General features: G+C 39.6%; 1 protein-coding gene across 1 annotated transcript; it reads left to right on the forward strand.

Moving 5' to 3' along the window:
- Positions 1-72: 72 nt before the first annotated feature.
- On the forward strand, positions 73-17,966 carry ptpn1 (protein tyrosine phosphatase non-receptor type 1). The gene is made up of 9 exons (XM_084917213.1): positions 73-532; positions 2,694-2,784; positions 5,504-5,604; positions 7,494-7,592; positions 7,707-7,844; positions 8,701-8,910; positions 10,188-10,349; positions 14,035-14,189; positions 15,472-17,966. The coding sequence occupies exons 1-9, from the start codon at positions 476-478 to the stop codon at positions 15,731-15,733; spliced, it is 1,275 nt and encodes a 424-aa protein (XP_084773339.1). The 5' UTR covers positions 73-475; the 3' UTR covers positions 15,734-17,966.
- The last annotated feature ends 5,913 nt before the right edge of the window (positions 17,967-23,879 follow it).

The following is a 23,879-nucleotide window of genomic DNA, read 5'->3' on the forward strand; positions in this document are numbered from 1 at the left end:
TGTACGTGCGCGTCCCCCGAGGAGACCGCCCAGACGCGTTTCGCTCCAGAAACAAGATGCCTTCCGCGCATGCCCGCTGGTCGGTCTCAACTGCCGCTGTAGGAATAGTAAAATAGCCGTCTCAAGCAAACAAAGTGTGAAATCCGGATTTGACGGGGGCTTATAAACCCAAAGTGACACACAGAGAAACGCAGGAGGAATTTTATTTCTTAAAAAAATATATTCTGCTCTCTTTTTTTTGGTCACCCAAGGACGGCAGCTACAGCAGGAGGAGGAGTTAGCGGCGTGTTTCCGCTAAGAGCAGGCCGAGACGGTAATCTATGCAGCCGCACTGAGAATTACAAAAGCGGCAGACCAGTTGGCAGCTACTGCGCGAAATAGTTTGACTGAAATTTGTTTAATCTTCGGGGACTTTTGGTTGTTCGTATCGGGAGGCTAAACAACGAGAGAGTGAGTGGCAGCTGGACTGTCAGCGATGGAAGCTGAATTTCGGGAAATCGATGAAAACGGCAGCTGGAACGCCATTTATCAGGTAAGAGCTCTTGGCAAATTAAGGTGGAAATAATCAGACCGTAGCTGAAGCTGGTTAGGCCAATGTGTAGCTTACGTACAGTGAGGTGGTAACTATAGTTTCTCTGGCTATATGAGTGTGTTGGTGTTTAGTTCAGTGCCTGTTCTTCCTGCTCGGAGTTATCCGATGATTGATACGTCTGCTCGGGTATAAAAGCAGCAGCTCAACGCTGACTGACGTCATACTTTTTTGGACGTACTAACTTATTTTTAATGATTTATTCTCAGTTTCGTCCACTATTTCCATTCCGCTGTTAATCGGAGGCTTAAATATAGTTATTGTAAATGTTTATAATACATTACATAGGGGTATAACACCTGAAACCGAGTGAAATCACGATACAAACCTCCAAAATATCGTATCGCGGTTTTATCTCTCCCATACCATGATACACATAAGATGTAAAATGCCATAGGTAACAATTCAAATGGAAATGCATCACAATAATGGTAGAAACTTTCCTTTATGTAAAAACTTTCTAAAGAAGCCACGTTCTTAAGAAGTTTTAGCCTTTCATAAAAGAAAATTTAGTAATTTTTGTTGAATGGGGTTTGATTTACTCAAATTTAAATGCATTGTTAAGGGTTTTCAGTGGGGTTAATTTAGAAAAAATACATTACCGACAAAACAAATAACCAAAAAAAAAAAAAAACCCAACTGAAACCTGCTTTGAGCCAGGAATCCCCCTCTCCCAATATACTATGACATAAAGGATTCATTAGTCTGTTATATGTAACATACAGCTTCTATTTTAATTCTTTAAGACCATATCCTAAAACTTAAAATTAGAAGTACCCCTTTGGAATTTTTTTGTGAACTAGCAAAAGTACTGTTCAAAACATTTACCAACACATTAAATATTTTCTGTACATTTGTGGTCTGCCAAACATGTTGAAGGCATTCACTTCCTCATTTATGATATGAAGTGTACCGTTTTTTTTCTTCCTTTCTGCGTATAAGAAAATTTGACCTGTTACTCGAACTTCATGTAATCACCCCAAAGGCTCATTTTGAGCCAGGAAATGCTCTTAATGGAGCTTAATTGTTATTCATAATCCAGTCGTGATCAAACGATCAGACCTGTTGTGGACTTTGGTTTTCTCCCTCGCGTCTTTGTTATTCATCCCTGCTGAAGAAAATTGAATAAACTGAAACAGTGGAACGTGAGGTTATGGACTATGATTGGTCAGTGAGTCAAATCTCAATCATCTCTCTATTATTTACAAACATTATGCAGTGGCTGAAGTTAAAACCACGTTGTTGTTGTTTTTTCACATGGAATCTTCTTTAACTGTTACATAATTCAAATAAAATAGAAAAAAAAAAGTTCAGTAGGCAGGGCTTTGGATTATAAAGCCAGACCAGGTGATGGTCCCTACAAGCCCATAGCTTCCATAACGGGATGTTTGTGGGTCCAGATGGGCGAAAGGCTGTAATAGAGTTTGGCCTTCTTGGGAAACCGTTAACGCAGCCTAAGGTGATCCACAGAGAGCTGAAGCTGACAGCAAACTGTTCAGCATTTCCAAAAGCAGATAGGGTGACAGGCCCTAAGTGATCTAAAGTTGGAAACCATTAAAAATCCTTCCACAGGTTCACCTACCTATGCCTTGAAACTTTTTCTCCCACTCTTTAGCTCTCTTGCAGTTATACTGCCTGCAGCTGAACTAAACAGCGAGTTTAAACATTTTAGGAAGAGGTGAAAGCAGAAGAGGTGTTCTTGGAACACATATATCATAAAACAATAAAAACAATGAAAATGAATGTTGTTTCTTGTTTTCATAATAGTTGGAAATCAGAATTGACATTTAAATTAAAATTTCATTAGCCACCGTAAGAAAGGGTAGTCTAAATACAAGCTTTTGACAGTGTTAGTATTGAGGCAAATATAATCCTGATTATTATTGAGATAGCTAGAGGAAATTGTAAAAGGGTCATCAGTGAATGTCATCATTGTTTGTTTGTTTGTCTTAAAGAATACAGCAGTCACACTCAGAGCTTTTTAATGTGGAGTGGATGTTTTTTTTTTTTTTTTTTTTTAAACAAAACAAAACAGAAAAAAACCCCTGCAAAAACACCAAAACTCTGCTTTAATGCTTGTTTTCCTCCTTTTATTCTGTTACAGGAGATTCGGCAGCAGTCGAGTGAATTCCCTTGTAAGGTTGCCAAATCACCTGAAAACAAGACTCGGAATCGATACAGAGACGTTAGCCCGTGTAAGTTTGTCTTTGCTTGCCTCAGTGTGCTGGACTGCAGAGTCTGAAATACTTAAAATATTCCCACAACTCTCAAGGTGTTTTAGCCACTAAAATTACATTTAGGACCTCATTATATACTCGTATACTGGTTTCATTTATCTAGGGAAGATATTTTAAAATGTTTTCATGTACCTGCTGTAAAAGGGATACATTACCTAAAACTTCACCTGCCTCTTAAAGCTAGCACCATGCAGACAGAGCTTGGTCACAGGGATACAGTATTTGGGTAACTGCAGTAGAAACGTTGTCCAAATGCCCCTGAAAGTAGCAGATTTGTTTGTGTCCTGCCTGCCAGCTCTGGTTGCTCAGTTATCAAACCACATGTGCTTCAGGATATCTCTGAATCTTGCTCTGCCTCTGTGAACTGTGGTTCATTGCAAAACATTAAAGTGAGTGAGTAGAAGTGGAAAATTACAATAAAATCAAACACTGTTATGTTTTAAAAAACAACATGCTCACATTTTCACACAGCTTTCTACTATCTTTGCCACACCAAAGGGGTTATTCGTGTAAGAAACTATGAGAAGTTGTGGACTGGCAAATGTCATGTCATGGTAGGAACCTTTTTCTGATTAAAAATATCACAAAGGCACATATAAATATACAGCTGGGGTGATAATGCGACCTCATTTGAATACTTGAAGGTTAAGTGAATGCCACTGTGGGTCTCTTTGCTTGGTACTCTACCCGCAGTGTTGAAGGGTCTGTAATCTCCTATTTATGTTTAAACATCTGTGGTGAAGTCACAGCATTATGCAGCATTATATAAACACCTAAGCTGGCTGGAGTTTCAGTAGGTACAAGAACTGTAATATCAGTTTGAAGTTAAGTAAAGGTAGTGTTGCGCAATAGAAACAGCCTTGCATCACTCTGACTGGCGTAGTGTTTCCAGCTAATTTATTACTGAGTGTCTCAAAAACAGCTACACAGGGGAAGATCAGGGAAAGGGGAAATGAAGTTGTTGTTTTTTTTTCCCAGCAATGCTTTTAGTATCATTTATTTTTTAAGCGTTGAAATAAATGGTGAAATAAAAAGCAAACACAGAAACAAAAAAGAGAGGAAATAGAGGAAATGCTTATCTTATTAATATATGGTTATCCATAATCACACAGCTCCTATTTGTTTGTATTTTACATAAAAAGTGAGCGTATATACTGATGCACAATTCATTCATAAATATTAACAGAAAAAAATCTTTTTTCTGAATTGAGGATATATCTTAAAAATCTTCAAGGTGCCACTGTTTTTTGTGAGCTTGATTTCATTAGCAGTGTTGCCCTCATTGGGACTTACTGGTGTCTTTGACCAAATTTTTGGTACTGTTACAAGCTGTGTGCTGGATCTTGTGCTGTTACTTCAGGATATAAATCGGTGTATCTAAAATATATTCTTACTGGCAGTTTGGTGACCATACACAATGTTAAAGGTGCATGTGGATAAAGGCTGAATTTTGAAGCTTTAAAGTTAGAGTTTTGCCACCATCATAATGCTATGATGATTTTTGGGGAGCCAGAGTTGACCTTATATGGATGAAAGGGTGAAGGGCTGAGTTTACAGGTACAGTTTTTTTTTTTTTTTTTAGCAGCATCAATGAACTGTTAATTAATACAGTAGCAGTAAACACTCACCAAAAAAGAGCACAAATTTTGTGACTAGTTTGTATCACACATTAGTTATTAGTCAAATGATCTCCATTTAAAAAAAGCTCAGTGACTCCAGTTAGTGGAGGTGTACATCAGCTACATGTAAGTACACTTGTCAATCAACGCAATGACTAAGCTAACTCAATAACTCACTTATCTAAGTGAATGAGTTTCCTCTTTTTTTTTTTTTTTTTCTACACCAAGTTGTAAATATATATTTTAATGCTGTAAATTTGGGTGTTTTAACAGGGGAGTCTTGTGGGAATTATTTGCTTTTAGAATCAACCTCAGGTGGTCTCTAGAGAATCTGCAGTTTTTGCCACTTCTTTGTTTTCAGCTCTGGAAGTTTCCCTCTTGCTGGTGACTCAAAGAACACAAAGATACCAATTTTTTTCCAATATGTATTTTTTTGATCATCAATGTCTTTGTTTGTTTGTTTTGTTTTCTTGCTTGTTTGTTTTAATTTTCTATAACAATTTGGCATTTAAAATGGGTCTAGTGCACATCCTCTCGTGATTATCTTCTCACAGGTCACGCTGACCTCTTCTCAAAATCTTTTTACTGCTGGAGACTTTGCAACAACTGAAAGCCTCATGTCAGCTTCAGCAGATAGTCAGGTTGCGATGAACTTTCTACAAACATCCTGAACTAACAGCTGAACACCAGAGTTTCCTCTTTTTCACACTCAATAAGCCATGCAAAATTTTTTTTTTTCTCAGACTAAGTTGCAAATAGTTACCGTAAATACCAACAAGGGTTTTCTTATTCCCCTTTACCAGATATGAAAATCAGGAACCTGAAAGTTTTTTATACTGCTAACCTTTTACCTAAAAGGTTATTTCACTGGAAATCATAAATAGCTAATCTCACAATAGTAAACATCTTTAGTTTGTATGAAGATGCTTGTTAAGTGTTCCTACAGCTGTTTTGGTTTGAGAACTGCATTTCTAGTCCCTGGTGGGTTGTGGCATTTAAAAAAAAAAAAAGTTCATATACATATTTCACATTTCTTTTTCTTCTTTTTCTCTTCTCAGTTGATCACAGCAGAATACGTCTGCAGTTAGGTACAAATGACTACATTAATGCCAGCCTAATAACAGTAGAAGAGGCACGGAGGAACTATATCCTTACTCAGGTAAGTGTAGAAAAGATTCAGCACTGAAAATTCAATATTTCCTCTAATTCAGAGAGACAGTGACAGAAAAATCCAAACCTTTAAGTCAGTATTTTCTGATTGTATAAGATAATTTAGTTTCCTGGTTGGCCTAATGACCATAATATCTTGTATTTTATAGTTACGCCTTATTTTAGGTCCTTGTCTGCAGCATTTTTAAAATGAATATGCAAAGTTATTAGTTTGTTAGGCACACAGAGCTAAAGACACGGCCACTCTAATGCAATAACTCAGCATGAGGTCCTCCCTTTATAAAGGTCATAATTCTTAGTTTCTGCTGACACCGTTTTCTTGAGGTTTTGATTCGGCTTTTATGATAAATTTAGAATCCTTTTGTTTGTTGTGCATTTAGACGATGAAGGGGTTTCTTTTCATTCCACCTTCATTCTAACCTCAGTCGAGGTTTATCATGTTTTATCACTTTTAAGTCGTCCTCAGCATCAATGAGTCAACCTTCTGGTTAGAGTGACAGTGGGAAAACACTTTGACATTAGGGCTCCAATACTTGCTGAAATGAAGTCACAACTGCAGGCACAAGTGCTGCTTTGGTCTTCATTCAACTTGTCCTGTGCCTCAGGTTTTTGTTTTTTATCCTGCTGCTGTTTGGTTCAGCCAAGTGGACATGAATATACCATTGTGTTTGTTGTTCTGCCGCTTCTGCGGCTCCAAGTCAAAGAGGCAGCAATGTCAGCAGACGCTCTTCTGGGCAAACACTGAGGTATTGCCAACCAAGGGACACAATCTTTAAAAGGTGTCCTGGGTTTGCTGGGGCTTCTCCACCCTGGAGGACCTGCCTGGAACAACTCACCTATGAGGTGCCAGGAGAACTCCTGGTCAGTTGCCTGAGGAGCACTGGCTCTACCCTGAGTCCCTCCTGCATAACCACTCTCTTTATACTGTCTCTGAGGCTGAGCCCAGACATCCTTTAGAGCTTTGACTTTCTGCCTTTTTGATCTACTACCCACAGCTCGTAACCATAGAGAGAGAAACAAAGCTCATTGAAGATTGATTTTTTTTTTTTTTAAAAAACCCCACATAAAGCTAAATCAGTTGCCAAAAGCATTTAAAATGTCTTTATTCCTTCTCGCACTGAGAAAGCAAAACTTTAAGAGCACTTTGTGAAGCAAATATTGTCAGTTATTTACTAACAATACCAATATATTAAGCTGGTAAATGCTCCACGTTTCATAGTGCACACATTGGAAATGGGCAAATGTAAAGACCCAAAGTGTCCAAGTCAAAGCACAGGGCAAAGCTTGGGGATGATCCCTTCTGGTACTAATGCCGGACAGACAATGAACTGGTGACAAGGCAGAAGGAACTGAGCAGGAACTGGGACTGAACTGATCTGCAGCTGGCGTCTTTGAGCTGATAATGGAGGGTAGCTTCGGTGGCTTTGGGTCAAAGCTGATTTTGCAACATCCAAAGAAGTGTATTAGACAGGAGTGATCATGTTTCCTCTCCCAACCATGCAATTACAACAAAGTGTATTACAAGACAGTTTGTATAAGCTCTGTGTATTACAAACAATGTTATGTATTTACAAACAGCACTCAAAATTGCGTCTATATTTCCAGCCTATTTTTAGGAGTTTATAATGTAGATTAGATCAGTTTTTGATCCAAAGAAGTTACGCAAAGGGTAAACATACTGCAGTCTCCCTCTGTAGGAAATTTCAGGGCAAGAGTGTTTATGCTGAAGACCAAATGTCTTAAAAATAAATGAATAAATAATAATAATCAGATGCCTTGGAAAGCTCTTTAAATAGATACTGTTTTATTGTGTTCTGTTACACTAAAAATATTATTTCCTGCCTTTTATATAACAAATGTGCTGTACTTCCTTTTTAGGGACCCCTACCAAGTACATGTGGCCATTTCTGGGAAATGGTGTGGGAGCAGAGGACCCGTGGTGTAGTGATGCTGAACCGGGTCATAGAGAAAGGCTCTGTAAGCAGCTGTTTGAGTCCTCACAATGTTTTAGTATCGTCATACCTTGTTTATCTTTGAACCTCACCGCTGTCTGTTACCCAGCGTGTAATGTGTACCATCATGTCATTTTAGATTAAGTGTGCCCAGTACTGGCCAGAGAGAGAGGAGAGAGATGCCATCTTCGAAGACACCAATTTCAAGCTCACCCTCGTCTCTGAAGACATCAAATCTTATTACACCGTCCGTCAGCTGGAGTTGGAAAATCTGTGTGTAAGTTGTCTTCCTGCTGAGTTTGGTTGTAAAACTGTAGGGTTGGGTAAAAACACACCGCTGTAAAGAAAAGGGATGATGAACTGAAGTGAAAATGTGAAAACTTTACAAAAGTGAAAACTTTGTAAACATAGATTTTAATTTAAAGGAACAATTTTCATACTCAAGATCATTAGTGAAAAAAAACAAAACAAGAATAAGTCAAGCCTGACGGTGAAGTGGAAATGAAGAATCAGGCCAGAGTTAACAAAAAAACGGCAAATTCACAGGGCTTGTCTTTACATACCCCCTGTAGTGGATTTGATCACTAGATTTACTGTACTAGTTTTTTTTTTGTTGTTGTTGTTTTTAGGCAATTGTAGGCGCTATAAATATTTGAAACTGTGAGAAATGGTCTACTTTATAATGAGCTGCTTTTGCTTTTGCTTCTAGTCCTCTGTTGTTGTTGTTTTTCTCTGCGAGGGTCTTTTACTGTGTAGCCTCTGTTTTTATTTTTCCTCCATTGGTTACTGTTCTATGTAAGACTCTAGAACTGACAACAACAAATGACATACACTTCCTTTTTGGCTCTCCAGCGAGTCTCTATTTCACACTTGGTGAAACAGCACTTCATCTTTGATGCTGGCTTAATTGTCACATCTACTAACTTGTGGTGCCAACATGCTAATGATTAAAAGGAGTGTCTGTTTATTCACAGATTAAAAAAAAAAATGAACGTCATGCTTGTGATAATTTATAAAAGAGGAATTTGCACCACATGGTATTCTACGCTACATCCAGGTTTAGTTTGGAATCAGCACTTTGTTTTGAGTTTTTCATTTCTCCTACATGTTTTCTCTCTAATCTTTCTCTGCAGACTCAAGAGACTCGTGAGATTCTGCATTTTCACTACACGACCTGGCCCGACTTTGGGGTGCCGGAGTCTCCTGCATCTTTCCTCAACTTCCTGTTCAAGGTGCGAGAGTCGGGCTGTCTGAATTCAGACCAGGGACCAGTGGTGGTGCACTGCAGTGCTGGAATTGGGCGCTCTGGGACCTTTTGCCTCGTGGACACCTGCCTCTTGTTGGTATGTACAAACTCTGTTCTTAGGAAGTCATGATAATAACAAATTTAATCTCCTAGGAGACTGACATTTGCACAGGAAATTAACGCAACCTTTTCTTGAGAAGCTGTAGTGCTAGAACAACACTTGATTTTCAGACATAGTGACGAAATGTGCTAAGATAATGGGAATCCATTATAACAAATTAGTCGTCTAAGCTGTCTTGTTGGAACACCTGGTTAGAAATTGGACATATGGTTAGGTTGTGTTAAAAAAAAATCTATTTAAAGTTGTTAGTTTGCCCGATTACTTTTTTAGATTCTAAAAATGGGAAACTGTATCAAAATGTCTAATTCCTAAAAAGTCAATTTAATAAGAGTATTGCATTAATGTTGAATTAAAGCTGAAAGTTTGAACTTCAGTAATATATTGATTGAAATCCACTGTAGTACAGAAAAAAAAGTGTCATTGTCCAAATTCGTACAGACCTTACTGCAGACCTCACTTTTAGAACCACATCAGCAGCCCAGTTTAATTGTTTTTTTTAATCATTTAAGAAGTTTTATAAAGGTTAGAAGCTTTTTATTCCAGGGAGATGCTAAAAAAACCATCCACGCGTTTATTTCTACCTAGCTGGTTGTACTGAAACTCTCTGCTCAGAGGAATCTTTGAAAAGAAAGAGAAAAAAAAATCAGTTACTGAATGCAGCTGTATTTAAAAAAACAAAAATAAATAAATAAAATAGACCTGCACTGAGGTCGTTACATTGGCTTTTAGTTGGTTGAAGAGGTGATTTCTTTTTCTTTTTTTCTTCTTTTTTTTCAAAGGCCACCCTCAGGTTAAGTATTTCAAGCTGCTAGAACAGCCTGCTGAATCATATTAGGTGTGCTCCAGTATTAGTATTTTATAAACATATTTTCAAAATTCCTGTGTTTACCTGCCTTTCAGTCTAGGTCCTGGTCTTGAAATTAGGACCATTTTGCTTCTATTTATAGTTTTCCTATTGTTTTCAAGTGATTAGTCTTTTAATTTTACAGTTTTTTGTTATTTTAAAGAAGTATATTTTGTTGGTGATAGCTGCTCTTATTTATTCGTGTGCCTAAATCTATTGGCTTAAGTTGTCTTTACAGTTTAGTGGCTGAAACCTCTGGTAGCTCACTCATTGTTCTCAAGTAGAAGCACATACAGTTTTGTTTATTTATTTTTTTTCTTGCTAGTGTGACAGAAGTCAGTACGCTCTTGCACACCTTACGGAGGACGTCAGAAACGTCTGTATTGAATGTTTTTGCTGCTGTGTGTAGATGTCCCTACGTAAAGACCCGTCTTCAGTTCGTATTCGCGATGTGCTGCTGGAGATGCGACGCTATCGAACGGGCTTGATTCAGACTGCAGATCAGCTTCGGTTCTCCTACCTGGCTATAATTGAAGGTGCCAAGTACATCAAGGGAGATACTTCTGTGCAGGCAAGTCCCTCCTCTTTTCTGCTCTGTGTTCTTAATGCACAAATTTTACTTGGTTTGTCTGTTTTTCATTAAATGCTATACCAATATCCACCTTTTTATATTTTTATGTTTGGACGGCTATGAGAGTAACTTTACCTGCTTCAGAATTTAAGTTATTGTTTTGTTGTTGTTTTTTAATGTTATACTGGACCTTAGTCCAAAGCTTCAGTTTATCTGCTCTCTGAAACAAACTGTTTTAGTTTCTTCCTCCCCTTAATCCATCTTTCATTTGATTGGCCGTCACTGGTAAAGCGTATCACGGTGGAGCTATCCAGTCTTTAAGTCTGATGTCATTAGCCGTGCCAGGGCCCAAACTCTGCTGCAGGTCCCTAAGTCCAGCGATCACTGCGGCATCACTGAGAGTTAAAAACTGTCTAAATCCTTTCATCTTTAATAAAATGATCAGCGTTGTTGCTCTACCAGGTGTAACGATTAAGTTTAACTTCCAGGCATCCAAGAAAACCGAATTTATGAAATTTAACGGAGTTCTAAGTTGTCAGGAAGTTAGCTCGCTAGTTTGCATCTAAATATAATATACCATGTTCTGACTGAGAGATTTATGAAACAAATTAAGACGTACAGCTCTGCTATCACTTCCAACATTATTGAAGACAGGAAAGTAAACAGCAGTGACGTTTGTAGGGTTACTGAAGTTTGGCTTGATGGTTTGATGTGCTATGTGATCACTAGCGACACAGCTATGTTAGCATAATATAAACAGTGAAGCTGGAGGATGAACGCTAACTTTTTTCCACTCAATAAAAGTTAACGTGAGGGTTCCCGAAGGTCCAGGACAAATGCAATCACATGGCAGGATGCTGTAAACGGACTGAACTTCAGTCGGGAGAACAACTGAGATAATCCATCACACAATACGATAACTGACTGTTTTTAGGGGCTTGTTGAGATTAAATAGAACAAGATACAAAGCATTAGAATATGTAAAAAACACAAAAGCCTTATTAAACGCAGAGTAGTTTGGGCCCGGAAGCAGGATTCATCACGTCATCACTTAAAGACCGGATTCAAGTCAAGTCAAGTCAAGTCAACTTTATTTGTCAATTCTGCCACATGTACAGGACATACAGAGAATAGAAATTTCGTTACTCTCAAACCCTAGATTAAAAAATGCAAATAAAATAATTAAAAATAAAAATTTAAATAAATACAATACAATTTTACATATAACAAGAAAGCTATGCAATATACAATATACAATATTCAAGTAAGGATAAATGACCATGAGTGTAAACCAGGCAGAGTAGTGCAAATAAGCAAATAGTGCAAATGGAGATTAGTAATATACGGTAAGAGATGGTATGACAACAAAGTCTTATGAGGTACTGGCAGTCCAACGCTCCACAAAGTGACTGGTAACTGGTGCAGGCCAGTGAGTGAAGTCAGAGAGTGTGTGTGTGTGTGTGAGTGTGTGTGACAGAGTTCAGTGAGACCATGAAGGAGAAGAGGGGAGAGGAGGCAGAATCGGAAGGGAGTTAAGCTTCCTGACAGCCTGATGGATGAAGCTGTCCTTCAGTCTGCTGGTCCTGGCCTGGAGACTCCGCAGTCTCCTCCCTGACGGCAGCAGCTTGAAGAAGCTTTGCATTGGGTGCGTGGGATCAGCCGCTATGCAAAGGGCTTTTTTAGTGAGACGGGTGCTGTAAATGTCCTGGAGGGAAGGGAGAGAGACACCAATGATCCTCTCTGCAGCCCTCACTATGCGTTGGAGGGTTCTATGACAGGACGCATTGCAGGCTCCAAACCACACAGTGATGCAGCTCGACAGGATGCTCTCGATGGTGCCTCTGTAGAAAGTGTACATGATGGGGGCTGGTGCTCCTGCTCTTCTTAGTTTGCGGAGAAAGAAGAGACGCTGCTGTGATTTCTTGGCCAGTGCTGTGGTGTTGTGCGTCCAGGAGAGATCCTCTGTGATATGCACACCCAAGAACTTGGTGCTGCTCACTCTCTCCACAGACGCTCCGTCGATGGTCAGAGGAGCATGTTGGGTGTGCATTCTCCTGAAGTCCACGACAATCTCCTTCGTCTTCTCCACATTCAGAGAGAGATTGTTGTCAACACACCACGTGGCCAGGCGTCTCACCTCACTTCTGTTCCCACTGAGATGACCATATAAGTATATCCCCTCATTGTACCAGTGTGTACGCTCACTGACCACTTCTTTAGGTACATCTGTTCACCCGCTTCTTAACAAAAATATCTAATCAGCCGATCAAATGGCAGCAATTTGATGCATTTAGGCATGTAGACATGGCCGAGGGGACCTGCTGAGGTTTAAGCTGAGAATCAGAATGTGCAGAAAGGTGGTTTTAAATTACTTTGAATGTTGTTCGTCTAAATATTTCAGAAACTTTTGATCCACTGGGATTTTTCCACACAATCATCTGTGGTTGCTGTCATCTCCGTATGGAGAAATAATTCCAGAAAGTTGTCAAATCTATGCCATGAAGAATCAAGGCATTTCTGAAGGCACAAGAGGTCCTTCCTAGCAAGGTGTTTCTAACAAAGTGGATAGAGTGAGAAAATGGATTATAGGTCATCTTTAACATCATAAAGCAAATGTCTTGATGCATGCTCAATCATCCAGGTAAGTAAATTCCAAAAGGTTGATTCTGTCAATCGCTACAACACAGAGCAAACACCATCCCCACAGACAGAGCGGCCAGAGAAGCAGAAGAACATCACTTCAGGAAGGCTCTGAGTAAATGTGGTTATCCCAGCTGGACATTTGTCAAAGGTGCAAATGCGCCTAAAGAAAGCTCCAGCTGATCCAGGAGAGAAGGACAGCTGCTGCCTAAGCAAAAACCCTTAGTGATCCCTTATGTGTCAGGAGTATCGGAACAGTTGAGACGCATTTTTTTTCTAAACACTGCGTCTCCATGGCTTAAACTCCAAAACACACTGCGCCAAAAATTGGCCCAGCCCAAGGATCGGGTCCCCCGGCACAAACAGAGTAATGTAGTGTACGCTGTTAAGTGCCAGGAGGATTGCCATGATTTATACATAGGGGAATCCAACTAACCTCTGGCAAAGTGGATGGCACAACACAGAAGAGCTACCTCGTCAGGCCAGGACTCTGCAGTGTATTTACACCTACAGGCCAGTGGACACTCTTTCAATGATCAGGATGTACACATCCTGGACTGGGAGGAACGCTGGTTTGAGCGCGGAGTCAAGGAGGCCATTTAAATAAGACGTCCAGATGAACAGAATCAACCCTTTGACATAAAGCACATAAACATCCTAAGAGTGAATGTTAGAAATCACTACTTGGTCATGTGTGCGTGCGTGGGTGGTTCATTTGACTTGGAGTTCAAAGCCTGTGTCTGTTTTTTATAAACAGGTTTTGTTTTGTCAGTTATGAGAAACCATAAAAATAAATGCACTGAGTTTAATGTTCTCATTTAACTGGTAATAAGAAGCATAATAATAATTAAGAAGCATACTGTGATTAGACTGATATAATAGAAGAATAAATATAAAGGAAAATGCACAATATAATGAAGGTAAACTGGAGTCTCTGTTGATGAAAGGTCCCCTCTAAAAAATAAACAAAAACAAAACATGCTGCAAAATCTATCGATTTGAAATCTATTATTTTAGCTATTTTTATTTTTTTCCCCTCTTCAAGGAGTCATGGAGAGCGCAGTCCAACGAGGAAGATGATCCTCCCGAGTTCACCCCTCCTCCTCCTCTTCCTCCTCCCAGAGACCCTCAGAATGGCAAAGCAGAGCCGTCCTTTTTCCCTGAAGAGATCATCCGAGCAACAGAGACCTACAGTCTGGGGTAATCATCCAGATCACGTTTTGTTTGAGTTTATCTAATATTGTTAGGAAAACAGGATCGGGTGTCAGTGTTGATTCTAAAGCTCATAGCTCCGTGGAGCAGAAAGGCCAGGAAACATAATTAAATAGAGTGCAGTTTGAAATATGAGGTGTTGAATTCCTAAAATTAAATACACAGCTTTTAAGTATTTAGCAGACACTACAGAAAGCTCTCTGTTGATTCGTGATCAACTTGCTCCATCCGAGGGAAGCATTTCACCAGTGGGTGTGTTAAGATGCCACAGGTGTGTGCTGATGCTTACAGGGCCTACTTTAGTCCTACAGCCTACGTACAACCTTGCAGATTGTTGTCTAGCTGTAGCTGTTTACTGTCAGCAGGGGGCAGTGTCACAAACAACTGCTCTGTGGACTACTCTCTAACAAAGAGTTTTAAAACCAATGAAAATTGTCCACTGCAGTCTCCATTTGTGCTTTTCATGCCACCTTTTTATCACTTGTTTTATTTGGCCCTTCTCGCTCTGTGATGTTAACTCTTCCTGTTCAGGCCTACTTATCAATCAATAAGCATGTGACCTATGCACACCATCATCCCTGTACACCTACTTTTTTTTTGGTTGTTGTTGTTTTTACACAAGCACATCTGTGTAGGTTGCATACCCAAAATTCTTCACTCTGCATTTCCAACTGTGCAAAAACTCTGTATCATGAATCAAGATTAGTCTTGATACTTGATATCTTGGTTAAATAAATTTTACCGAGGCTCAGTGCACCATCTTGTGGCACATGTGGTATTACAGAAAGGTACAGTGTGGCCCTTTTTCACGTAGAGTTAAAAATGATATCTTTTCAATACAATACTTTGTGACTACAAGGTCACAGTGATTATTTCTTCACATTCTGTTGTGAATTTGTAATTTTGAAAAGGTTTCATAAACATTTTATGAATTTAGAATAAGTACCACTAATCAAAAGGATTTTTTGCTCACAGTGATTCTTTGTACATATGCTGACCTCATTACTCGAAATTTCATTCATATTTGAAAAGAATGAAATCCTTATGCCCCACGTAACTGATTGGACTTTATGAGGTCAAAAAAAGGTAAAGTTAGTACGTTGTTGTGTTTTTGTTTGTTTGTTATTTTTGTGTTTGTTCTTTTCTCTCAAAAACTAATCTTCCAATTTCAGCTAGCAAGGAAGTCCATGTTTCTGTGGAAAAAAAGAAGTAAAAAAAAACCAAAAAACGAATTATTTTCTCATCTGAACCTTCGTTGTTTCTCATTCAGCTCCTCAGAAAAAGTTCGAAAAAGGATGCCAGCTGCTGACTCTCAGCCTGCTGCTGACCTCCAGCACGCTCGTGACGGTGTTGCTCAGTCCGACGGCCATTTGGAGATCCACGATGATACCTCCTTTCCGAACAAATCTGAGCAGCAGCCAAAGGAAAACTCTCCCGTGCCGGGGACTTGGTCCCCACTACTAACCAAAGTGTGCCTGTGCACAGCGCTGGCTCTCAGTGCTTTCGCCTGCTATCGAGCCTATTTCCACTGATGCCCTTCTTCCCCGTCTCTCCACTGACGTTGCAAAGTGGACAAGGCTGGCCAATCAGCCCGCTTTGACTCTGCTAGGGGGTGGATTGTTTGGTCTTCAGCAGATTCACTTCCACTGGTTTTAATTTTATAAATGCCGTGCGAGTGGTTGGCTGGCTGCCGACCTTATGACCGACCCAAACTTTCTTTCTGTGTGTCATCTTGGATGCTCAGGGCCTCAGTTTTTCAGGTGTCACATCCCAAATAATGTGTGCTGGCTTAAACGCAGACTCAGAGGGCTCTGCTGGTCTGTGAATCAGGATGAATGACCTAACAGCCCATTTTTTGTCATGAGTCTCTTCTCTTATTTACCAAACGACACGTGAATGTGTTCTTCCATGTTATTAGTAAATCATGAGCCCGTTAGGATTTTGCTTTCTTTTCTTTCTTCTTTTGGTTAAACAAACAGATCAGAAATTGTAGAACCAGATTTATGACCAGCCTGTCTGAAAATATGCCAGTGTGGGAGAAACCTTATTTGTTTTGTTTGTTTGTTCCTTTGCTGTTGGTCAACATGGATCCCAAGAGTAAAATGAAATCCAGAGCATGTTGGGGTGGGTCTTGAATTGTTATGCGACTCCACTAATAGCCTGCAGGTTGAGTACATACAATATATGTGTTTGTGTGTATATGTACATTTGTGTGAGTGGTAGTTTTTAAATTCTACCCGGTGAAAAATATTAATATAACATTTACAGGACATCAAATGTGAGATGTAGACCGGGTTCTCTCCTGGTATGTGATTCTTTTTTTTCTCTCTCCGTGGTAGCCCAAAAGTGACACAGGAGGAGGGGAAAAAACAACAACAACAACAACAAAAAAAACAAGGTAGAGTGGCGTGTCTCACTCTGTATTTGTAACATCTGAGTGATTTCAACAGCTTGAGAACTTTTAGAAGGTTATAAACATTGGGCTTTAGTTCTAGTATCGCTCACAGTGGATAAAATGCGTAACATAACCGAAACAGAGTTGATTCACATTGTAAAATAAGTGAATGTGTGTTCAGTTGGTGGAGTGCCAGCTTAAAGACCGGAGATGCAAAGTAGCCAACGTCCATCTCTTTTCTCCAGCAATACAAATACTCAGCAATGTGTCGCCCTTTACTAACTCTCGAGTTTGAACGGGGAACCAGGGACTTTGAACAAACCAAAAATCAAACACCAGCACAGGGATGAAAATAAATAATACACTGTAGTGATGATCCATTGTATCTTGTCATGGCCCTGAGCTGGCGATATTGTTTTATATGATTATTATTTCTTTTAGCATGCTGCATTTGTGAATCAAAAGGTTTATCCTAAGAAGAGATTAGTTAAGCTGCTAGTGTTCGTTTACCTTTGGGACTCGACAGCTGTACCTTTCTTTAGAATGTATAATTCTGTATTAGATACAGCATACAACAGAAGTGAGTACACCCCTGCGAACTTTTTTTTAATGTTAAATTTGTTATTATTACTTTACTATTAGTTTGAATGCCGTTAGAGTTGTTACGTTACAAAACAAAAGACGCTTCACAGTAGAAACTCTGTGCAAAAGAAGTAAGCACACCTTTGACACATACCCGACACAGTCGCGTCCGAATGCTTGGTTTTTGGGCTCTGGTGCGGTGCTCGTGTGTATGTGGGGGAAAGGACATTAGCTGTGTTGTGATTTCTGCTACATTTCTGTGTGAAATGATCACTTGGAGAGAAATCAACAGGTGGTCTGTTCTCTTATGTCGCTGCTCATGAAGTGAAAGTTAGGCCGAGTCTAGAAAGGGTAAGGTGACCGTGACGAGCAAGGAGGATTCCAGTGGATGTTTATCAGATTGAACATTAAACGACCTTTAACCTGACAGTTCTCTATTTGCTGCTCAGTCACATTTTAATTGGTTACCGTTGCACTGAGTTTTTCATTTGCGGTGCTTTAACTATAGCTGGTTTTGTCTCTTTCACATGAGCTGACATTTAGGTGATATTAAAGAGTGGTGTACTCATTTCTTTTTATACTGTACATATATTTTAAATCAGGTTTCAGTGTGCTGAGTTGGGGTTTTTTTTTTTTTCTGCTTTAGCGAGGGATTAAATCTCAGCACCTGTGCAGCCGTTGCACCAGGTTTTCCCGTTTTTTCTATTCTTATGCTGAGCTCAAAAACATGTATTTTTTTATTTACATTTGTTATTTTCCTTTTTAAATAAAAGAGAGAAAAAAGCACAGTTGCTGTTGATTTGTCCTGATTCACACCTAATCTTGTTTTCAGTCCTGAAATGTCTCATTGTATTTATATTTTGGACAAATAATCGCTGTGAGCTGAGAACTATGAGTCCTCTGAGGTTTCCTACTTGTTGGATTGCTGTTGGGGATAGGGATGATTTCAGAATCACTGGAAAAATGAAAATATGCACTCACCGACCACTTCACTAGCTGTACCTGTTCAACTGCTCGTTAACAGCAACTCAACGGGTTTAGGCAAATGGGTATGGCCAAGGCCACCTGCTGAAGTTCAAACTCAGCATGAAAGTGGAGAAGAGAGCTGATTTAAGTGACTGGTGCCATACGCTGCTCAGAGTATTTCAGAACCTGCGGCTCTGCTGGGATTTCCCCCACATAACCATCTTTTGGGTTTACAGAGAATGTTCTGAAAACGAGAAACTGCCCAGTGTGTATCAGCTCTGAGTGAAAATGAAGGTAAAACTTTGCATGGATTCATTAGATAAATTACAGCTATTGCACAATTTAAAAAAAAAAAAAAAAAAAAAAAAAAAAGATTTTGGCGGGGTTAGTTGGGAGAGACTCGCTAATTTTTCATACGATGACCCTATTTATAAGGTTCTGCATAACAGAGGAGACTAAGAAAAATTTCATAGCTTTATTAACTCTCAAAAAGCCCGTCATGTTTTTCAGACGTAATTTAAACCTCCAGAAAAGAAAAGATTTTACTGACTTAAAGTGGGGGTATTTTGTGGTAATATTTTACTTCTTTTACTGGTTCTGTTTGTTTCTTATACGGTTCCATTTATCTATGACAGAAATTCAAAAATATTCACATAATAAAGTAACAAACTGCAGTTTTACTGTAAAAATAAAACATTTTTGCTCCTCAGTAGTTGTTATGCAAACTTTATGCGAACTTATTTTGAGCAGCCACGTATCCTGCAGTCATAAAATTTAGTGGAAGGAAGAATCAGACAACAGACAATGCATAAAATGGGGCAGTTTTGCTTTTCCAGTTATGATACACCCCCTGATGTTTCTACTTAAATATGCTTGTAGAAAAATGGTTCTGGCTTTAGAGCGTGACACTTGGAGGGAGTGTACAATTGATTTGGTTCTGGTTTTAAGAGCTTAAATATGTTTTTCATGTGGATATCTCCTGTACTTAAGACATTCTATGTCAAAATAAAAAGCAAAAAGGTTGTGTACTTTCAAGGGGAAATTGCGTGGTTTTATTTAATATTTAACTTTTCTCAGATCTGAGTTTTTATGCCATGAGCCGTGCAGTACTGACCAGCCTCTGCTTGTCTTCACCAGCAGGTGGCTCTGTGGGACTGTGATCCTCACCTGTTTTCGCTGTTTTCGACGTGAAGCGTGGCCATGTTTGTTACGGCCCACTCTTTCCTGTTTTCTGTATTATATCGGTGTTTGCTCATCAATTATGTTTGTATTTACAGCGGTGGAGAGCCTGGAGTAAACCAGTTTGCAGACACTGCCTTCAGACTTCACAGTGACTGTGAGGAAGGACGTCACATTAATTTTCTTTTTGTCTTCAAACTTTTTCCCCATCTTTTACAAACTGGTTTTAATGAAAATGGTCCCTATCTTTAAAGTTTAATTTTCATTATTTAATCTGAGAGATCCCCACAGATAAAACCACAATGCTGTACAGTTTGTGATTAGCAAACTTTGCGGTTCATAAATAACGAGATTTTGCTCCTGCTAGTGTAAAATCTTTAACAACAATAGCCATCAAACTTTAAAGTTAGGTTAAACATGTCCAGAGATGCATGCGTTTCTTGAGTAAACTTCACCACAGGGGTGTAGCGCAGATGATTTGGCAACAGTCTTGGCTAGAACTTCCTGTTTGGGAAATTAAGAAACAGGCACTGTGCTGTACGTGGTGTACAAGAATGCATTTTAAACAGTGAGTGAGTAATAGCACTCCCAACCACCGCTCTGCTGACGTCAAGGCAAAGAACACGCACCACTAGGAAAACTACAATCAAGGTGTGACCGGAAGTCCTAAAACCACAAATGTTTCAACTGAAACTACAATCTTTCTAATCTGACTGCGCTGCTGTGACTCATGCACTGTTTGTGGTGAAAATGAATTGTTATTTTAATATTAGACATGTGTTAAATGTCACTTTAATTGTGTTTCCTATCTATATATGTCATCTGGGCCTACATTTTCTGATGTTTTTACTTTAGTGAGAAACTTAAAGAAAAAAAGAGGGAGGGAGGGAGACAGACGGGCTTAAATAAATGTCAGAGGTGCACTGTGTTATCGCTCTGCTTCCTTACTCAGCCTAAATTTTCACAATGCTGACTCCACATTCACAGCTGACCAAAAAAAGATATCAGCCCTGCCCGGCTAACTCTTTCAGCATATGTCCTCAGTTTAGTTATTAACCTGGAACTTCCCAATAGCTGGCCAGCTGTGAGGGTGGGTGGGGCAATGGCTGACTGGAAGTCTCTCTTGTAGCCTGCAGTTCATTTTCACAGGGAGCCGAGCAGGGATCAGGAAATTCCTGAATAAGAGGAGAGTCAGATCTTTCCAAGAGTGACTCTGCAGAAGTCTGAGTCACCACACTCGGCAGCGCTGTACAATGGGAGCTCAATACCACAACGTGTGAGTACACTGTCATCAGGTGTATCATGTCTATTCATGCCCTTATTATTTCAAAACTCCAAAAACCCAGGAGAGTGAATAAGACAAAGCTTTCAGTGTTAACTTGTCTTGAAAGGCAACTTGGCTCAAATTTCCACAACATTTAAGATGCAAATAGTCACGATCCCTTTTCGGGCTTTAAAAACAAGTTTATTATTTTTTTTTAAAAGAAAAATCACACAGTTAAAGCACAGGTGTCAAATTCAGTTTCTCTGAAGAGGCCACACCAGGAAATGAAAAGCATAGCAAGGGCCATACATATAGAGTTTAATGACTGATAATTTATGCATTATATATAGCCTTCTCATGTACACTTTGGACCACATAAAGGCCTCAATCAGCCCACATAAAAGTATTTTAGACTTTATAAAGTTGTGTGTTTAAACTACAAGAAGGCTACCACACAACCAGCCCACAGCAACCTGTTTCACAAACCTGACAGACAGCTACCTGCCCTATGGGTCACTTAAAAATACACCCTCATGTCAAAGCAAAGTAGCGGATCTTTCATTCTGTTCCCGTTCATATGCCCGCAAGTCTCACCGAGCCCATTTTACAGGACTCAACATGATAGCACAGTCGTTCACCAGAACGTCTCGACTTTCCATCTGCAAAACACAGTTTAGGCATGGAACCAGCTGGATGTAAGAATAAATGGCCTGCATTTGTATAGCGCTTTTCTAGTCCCTAAGGACCCCAAACCGCTTCACACTACATTCAGTCATTCACCCATTCGCGATGGCAAGCTACATTGTAGCTACAGCTGCCCTGGGGCGTACTGACAGAGGCGAGGCTGCCGGACACTGGTAGGATACCAGTAGGCAACATGGGGTTAGTATCTTGCCCAAGGATATTTGGCATGCAGCCAGGAGGCAGCCTGGGATCGAACCACCGACCTTCTGATTAGTGGCTGACCTGCTCTGCCACCTGAGCTACAGCCACCCTAATAAAACTTCCCACTCTGAGATTTAGCTGGAAGAATCATTTTTTTGCTGTAAATGCCCTTTTTTTTCATTTAAACATCAAAATTCTTCTTCTTTCAACTGGTTCCTTAATGACACAATTTTCTCTTAAAACAGAAACTGCCTCATGGCTAATACCTAAACTGGCCTCTTTTCACATGACCTACTCAGTCTCATACCTCAGCTGCCTTTTGGTTGGACTGTGTGTTACCTTGTTAGCTGTCAGGTGCTATGAAGGTGCGGCTCTTTGTTTAATTTGGTGTGCACACCACAGCTATAAGCGGGCCAGATTAAAATTTGCAAAGGGCCAGATTTGGCTTGTGGGTCTTGAGTTTAACCCTTTTGCATTTAAAACAGAAGCTCTCAAGTTTTGTTTTGTTTTTTTCTGGTACGCCCCTCTTCAGGAGCCAAAAAATGTTCACACTTGACCAATTTTCACGCTTTACTTATTAAGTTTTACTTAAATTGTGAGTTAACTTTTGCTTGTTTAATATCCTTTACCTCACTTTATCTTTATTGTATATGTTTCCCCTGGTGGTCTGCACTCCACTGTTTGAGAAACACTCTACCAATAATAGAAAATATGTTCATTTACTTTCTTGTGAAAGGCAGCTACCAGCAAACAGAAAGCTAGAGGGGTTGGCTGAACCAGAGAAGACTGGAAACAGTTTATCTCTGTCCAAAGGTAATAAAATCAACCTTCCAGCACCTCTAAAGCTCACTGATAAACATATCTCTTCTAACTGTAAAAACTATACTGTGCCAGGAGTTAGACTGAAAATATTGACAGCTTTATGAAGAGTTTGATTTTTGTTAATTAGTAACCTTTAGAGGCAAAAGATTTTCGTTACCAGTCGGCAGAGCCAGACACGTCGGCTCCGTCTTTCTTTAGTCTTTCTAAACTGCAACGCAGTTGTTTTTGTGTTTTTTTGTTTTTTTTTTTAAAAAAAAGCTGGAAATATATTAGAAACATAAAACCCAGAAGAAAATTCTTCATCCGCTCACCTCCTCCCCGAGCCTGGTTCTGCTAAAGGTTTCTTCCTGTTCAAAGGGAGTTTTTACTTCCAAATAAGGGGTTGTTCATAGGGGTCATATGATTGGTGAGGTTTTCTGTTTTCTTTGTGTTATTGTAGGGTCTTTACCTTACAATATAAATTGCCTGTTGTTGTGATTTGGCGTTATAGAAATAAAATTGAATTGAATTGAACTGAATCAAAAAAAAATTGCACATCATTTAAACACAGTGATTAGTTTGAAGAATTTATGCTCGTTTTATTTATCTTTCCAGCCACCTCCTCCAGCTCTTCAAGGGAAAACACTGATGTAATCTCTCCTGCATGTCTTGGGTCTGCTGCGGGTCCTCCTCCTGGTTGGACACACCTGTAAAACCTCACCTGGGAGGTGCCCAGACAGCATCCTTTTCAGATGGCTGAGCCACCTCAACCGGCTCCTTTTGACATTAAATGATTAAAAACAAAAAACGAAAATCTGGTTGAACAACTCACACCTCAGTTTACTGGCAACAAATCTCTTTTCCACTGATGCAGTGCCAGCGGTGATGCCAAACCTAAATCAATATTGTCTGAACATGATTCTCAGGCCCTTCGGTGCGATTGTAGTAAAGCCAGGAAAAAGTCTGCTGGAAATCACTGCCCTAAAGGCTCAGGAAGACTCTCAACAACAAGTGTTACTGAACGCTGTCCATTCAAAAATTCAAAACAAAGCATATATAAACAACATCCAGAAACATTACAGCCTTCTTTGGGTCATGAATGTATGAAGCGTACTGATCAGTCTAACACTGGTTTCTGAGATGCGTTCCAGGCAAAACCTGTTCACATATTCTTTTCCTTATTCCTTTCTGACACCTTTGACCTTTCTTGACGGTGTCCTCCTACATGCACATTTAGATGACTGCCTCTTCTGCGCGCTTGGAAGCAAAACCAAAATACAAAAAGTGCCAGTGAGAGAAGTACCACTCTGCTAGTAATAAGGATTTATCTGTCACTCAGACAAATCAGTGTCATCTAATGAATCACTCCTATACATCCTGCTATGACTTTGGTCTAATCCTCACCCTAATGAAGACTTGGATTAGTGCTAAACTAAGAAAGAGGGTACGGAATAACAAACAGAATCACCCAAGTTACAGTTTACAAAGCTGTTGCTCTCTGCAATTTGCTTGGCGTACATGGACACTGTATGCCAAACAACATGAGAAACGTCGAAATATCCTCTGCTGAAGATGCTTAAGGAGTATTTTTAACATGAAGTGGTGA

This window comes from Perissodus microlepis, chromosome 20, assembly GCF_051167445.1.
Source record: "Perissodus microlepis isolate ML-2025 ecotype Zambia chromosome 20, ASM5116744v1, whole genome shotgun sequence".
Lineage (NCBI taxonomy): Eukaryota > Metazoa > Chordata > Actinopteri > Cichliformes > Cichlidae > Perissodus > Perissodus microlepis.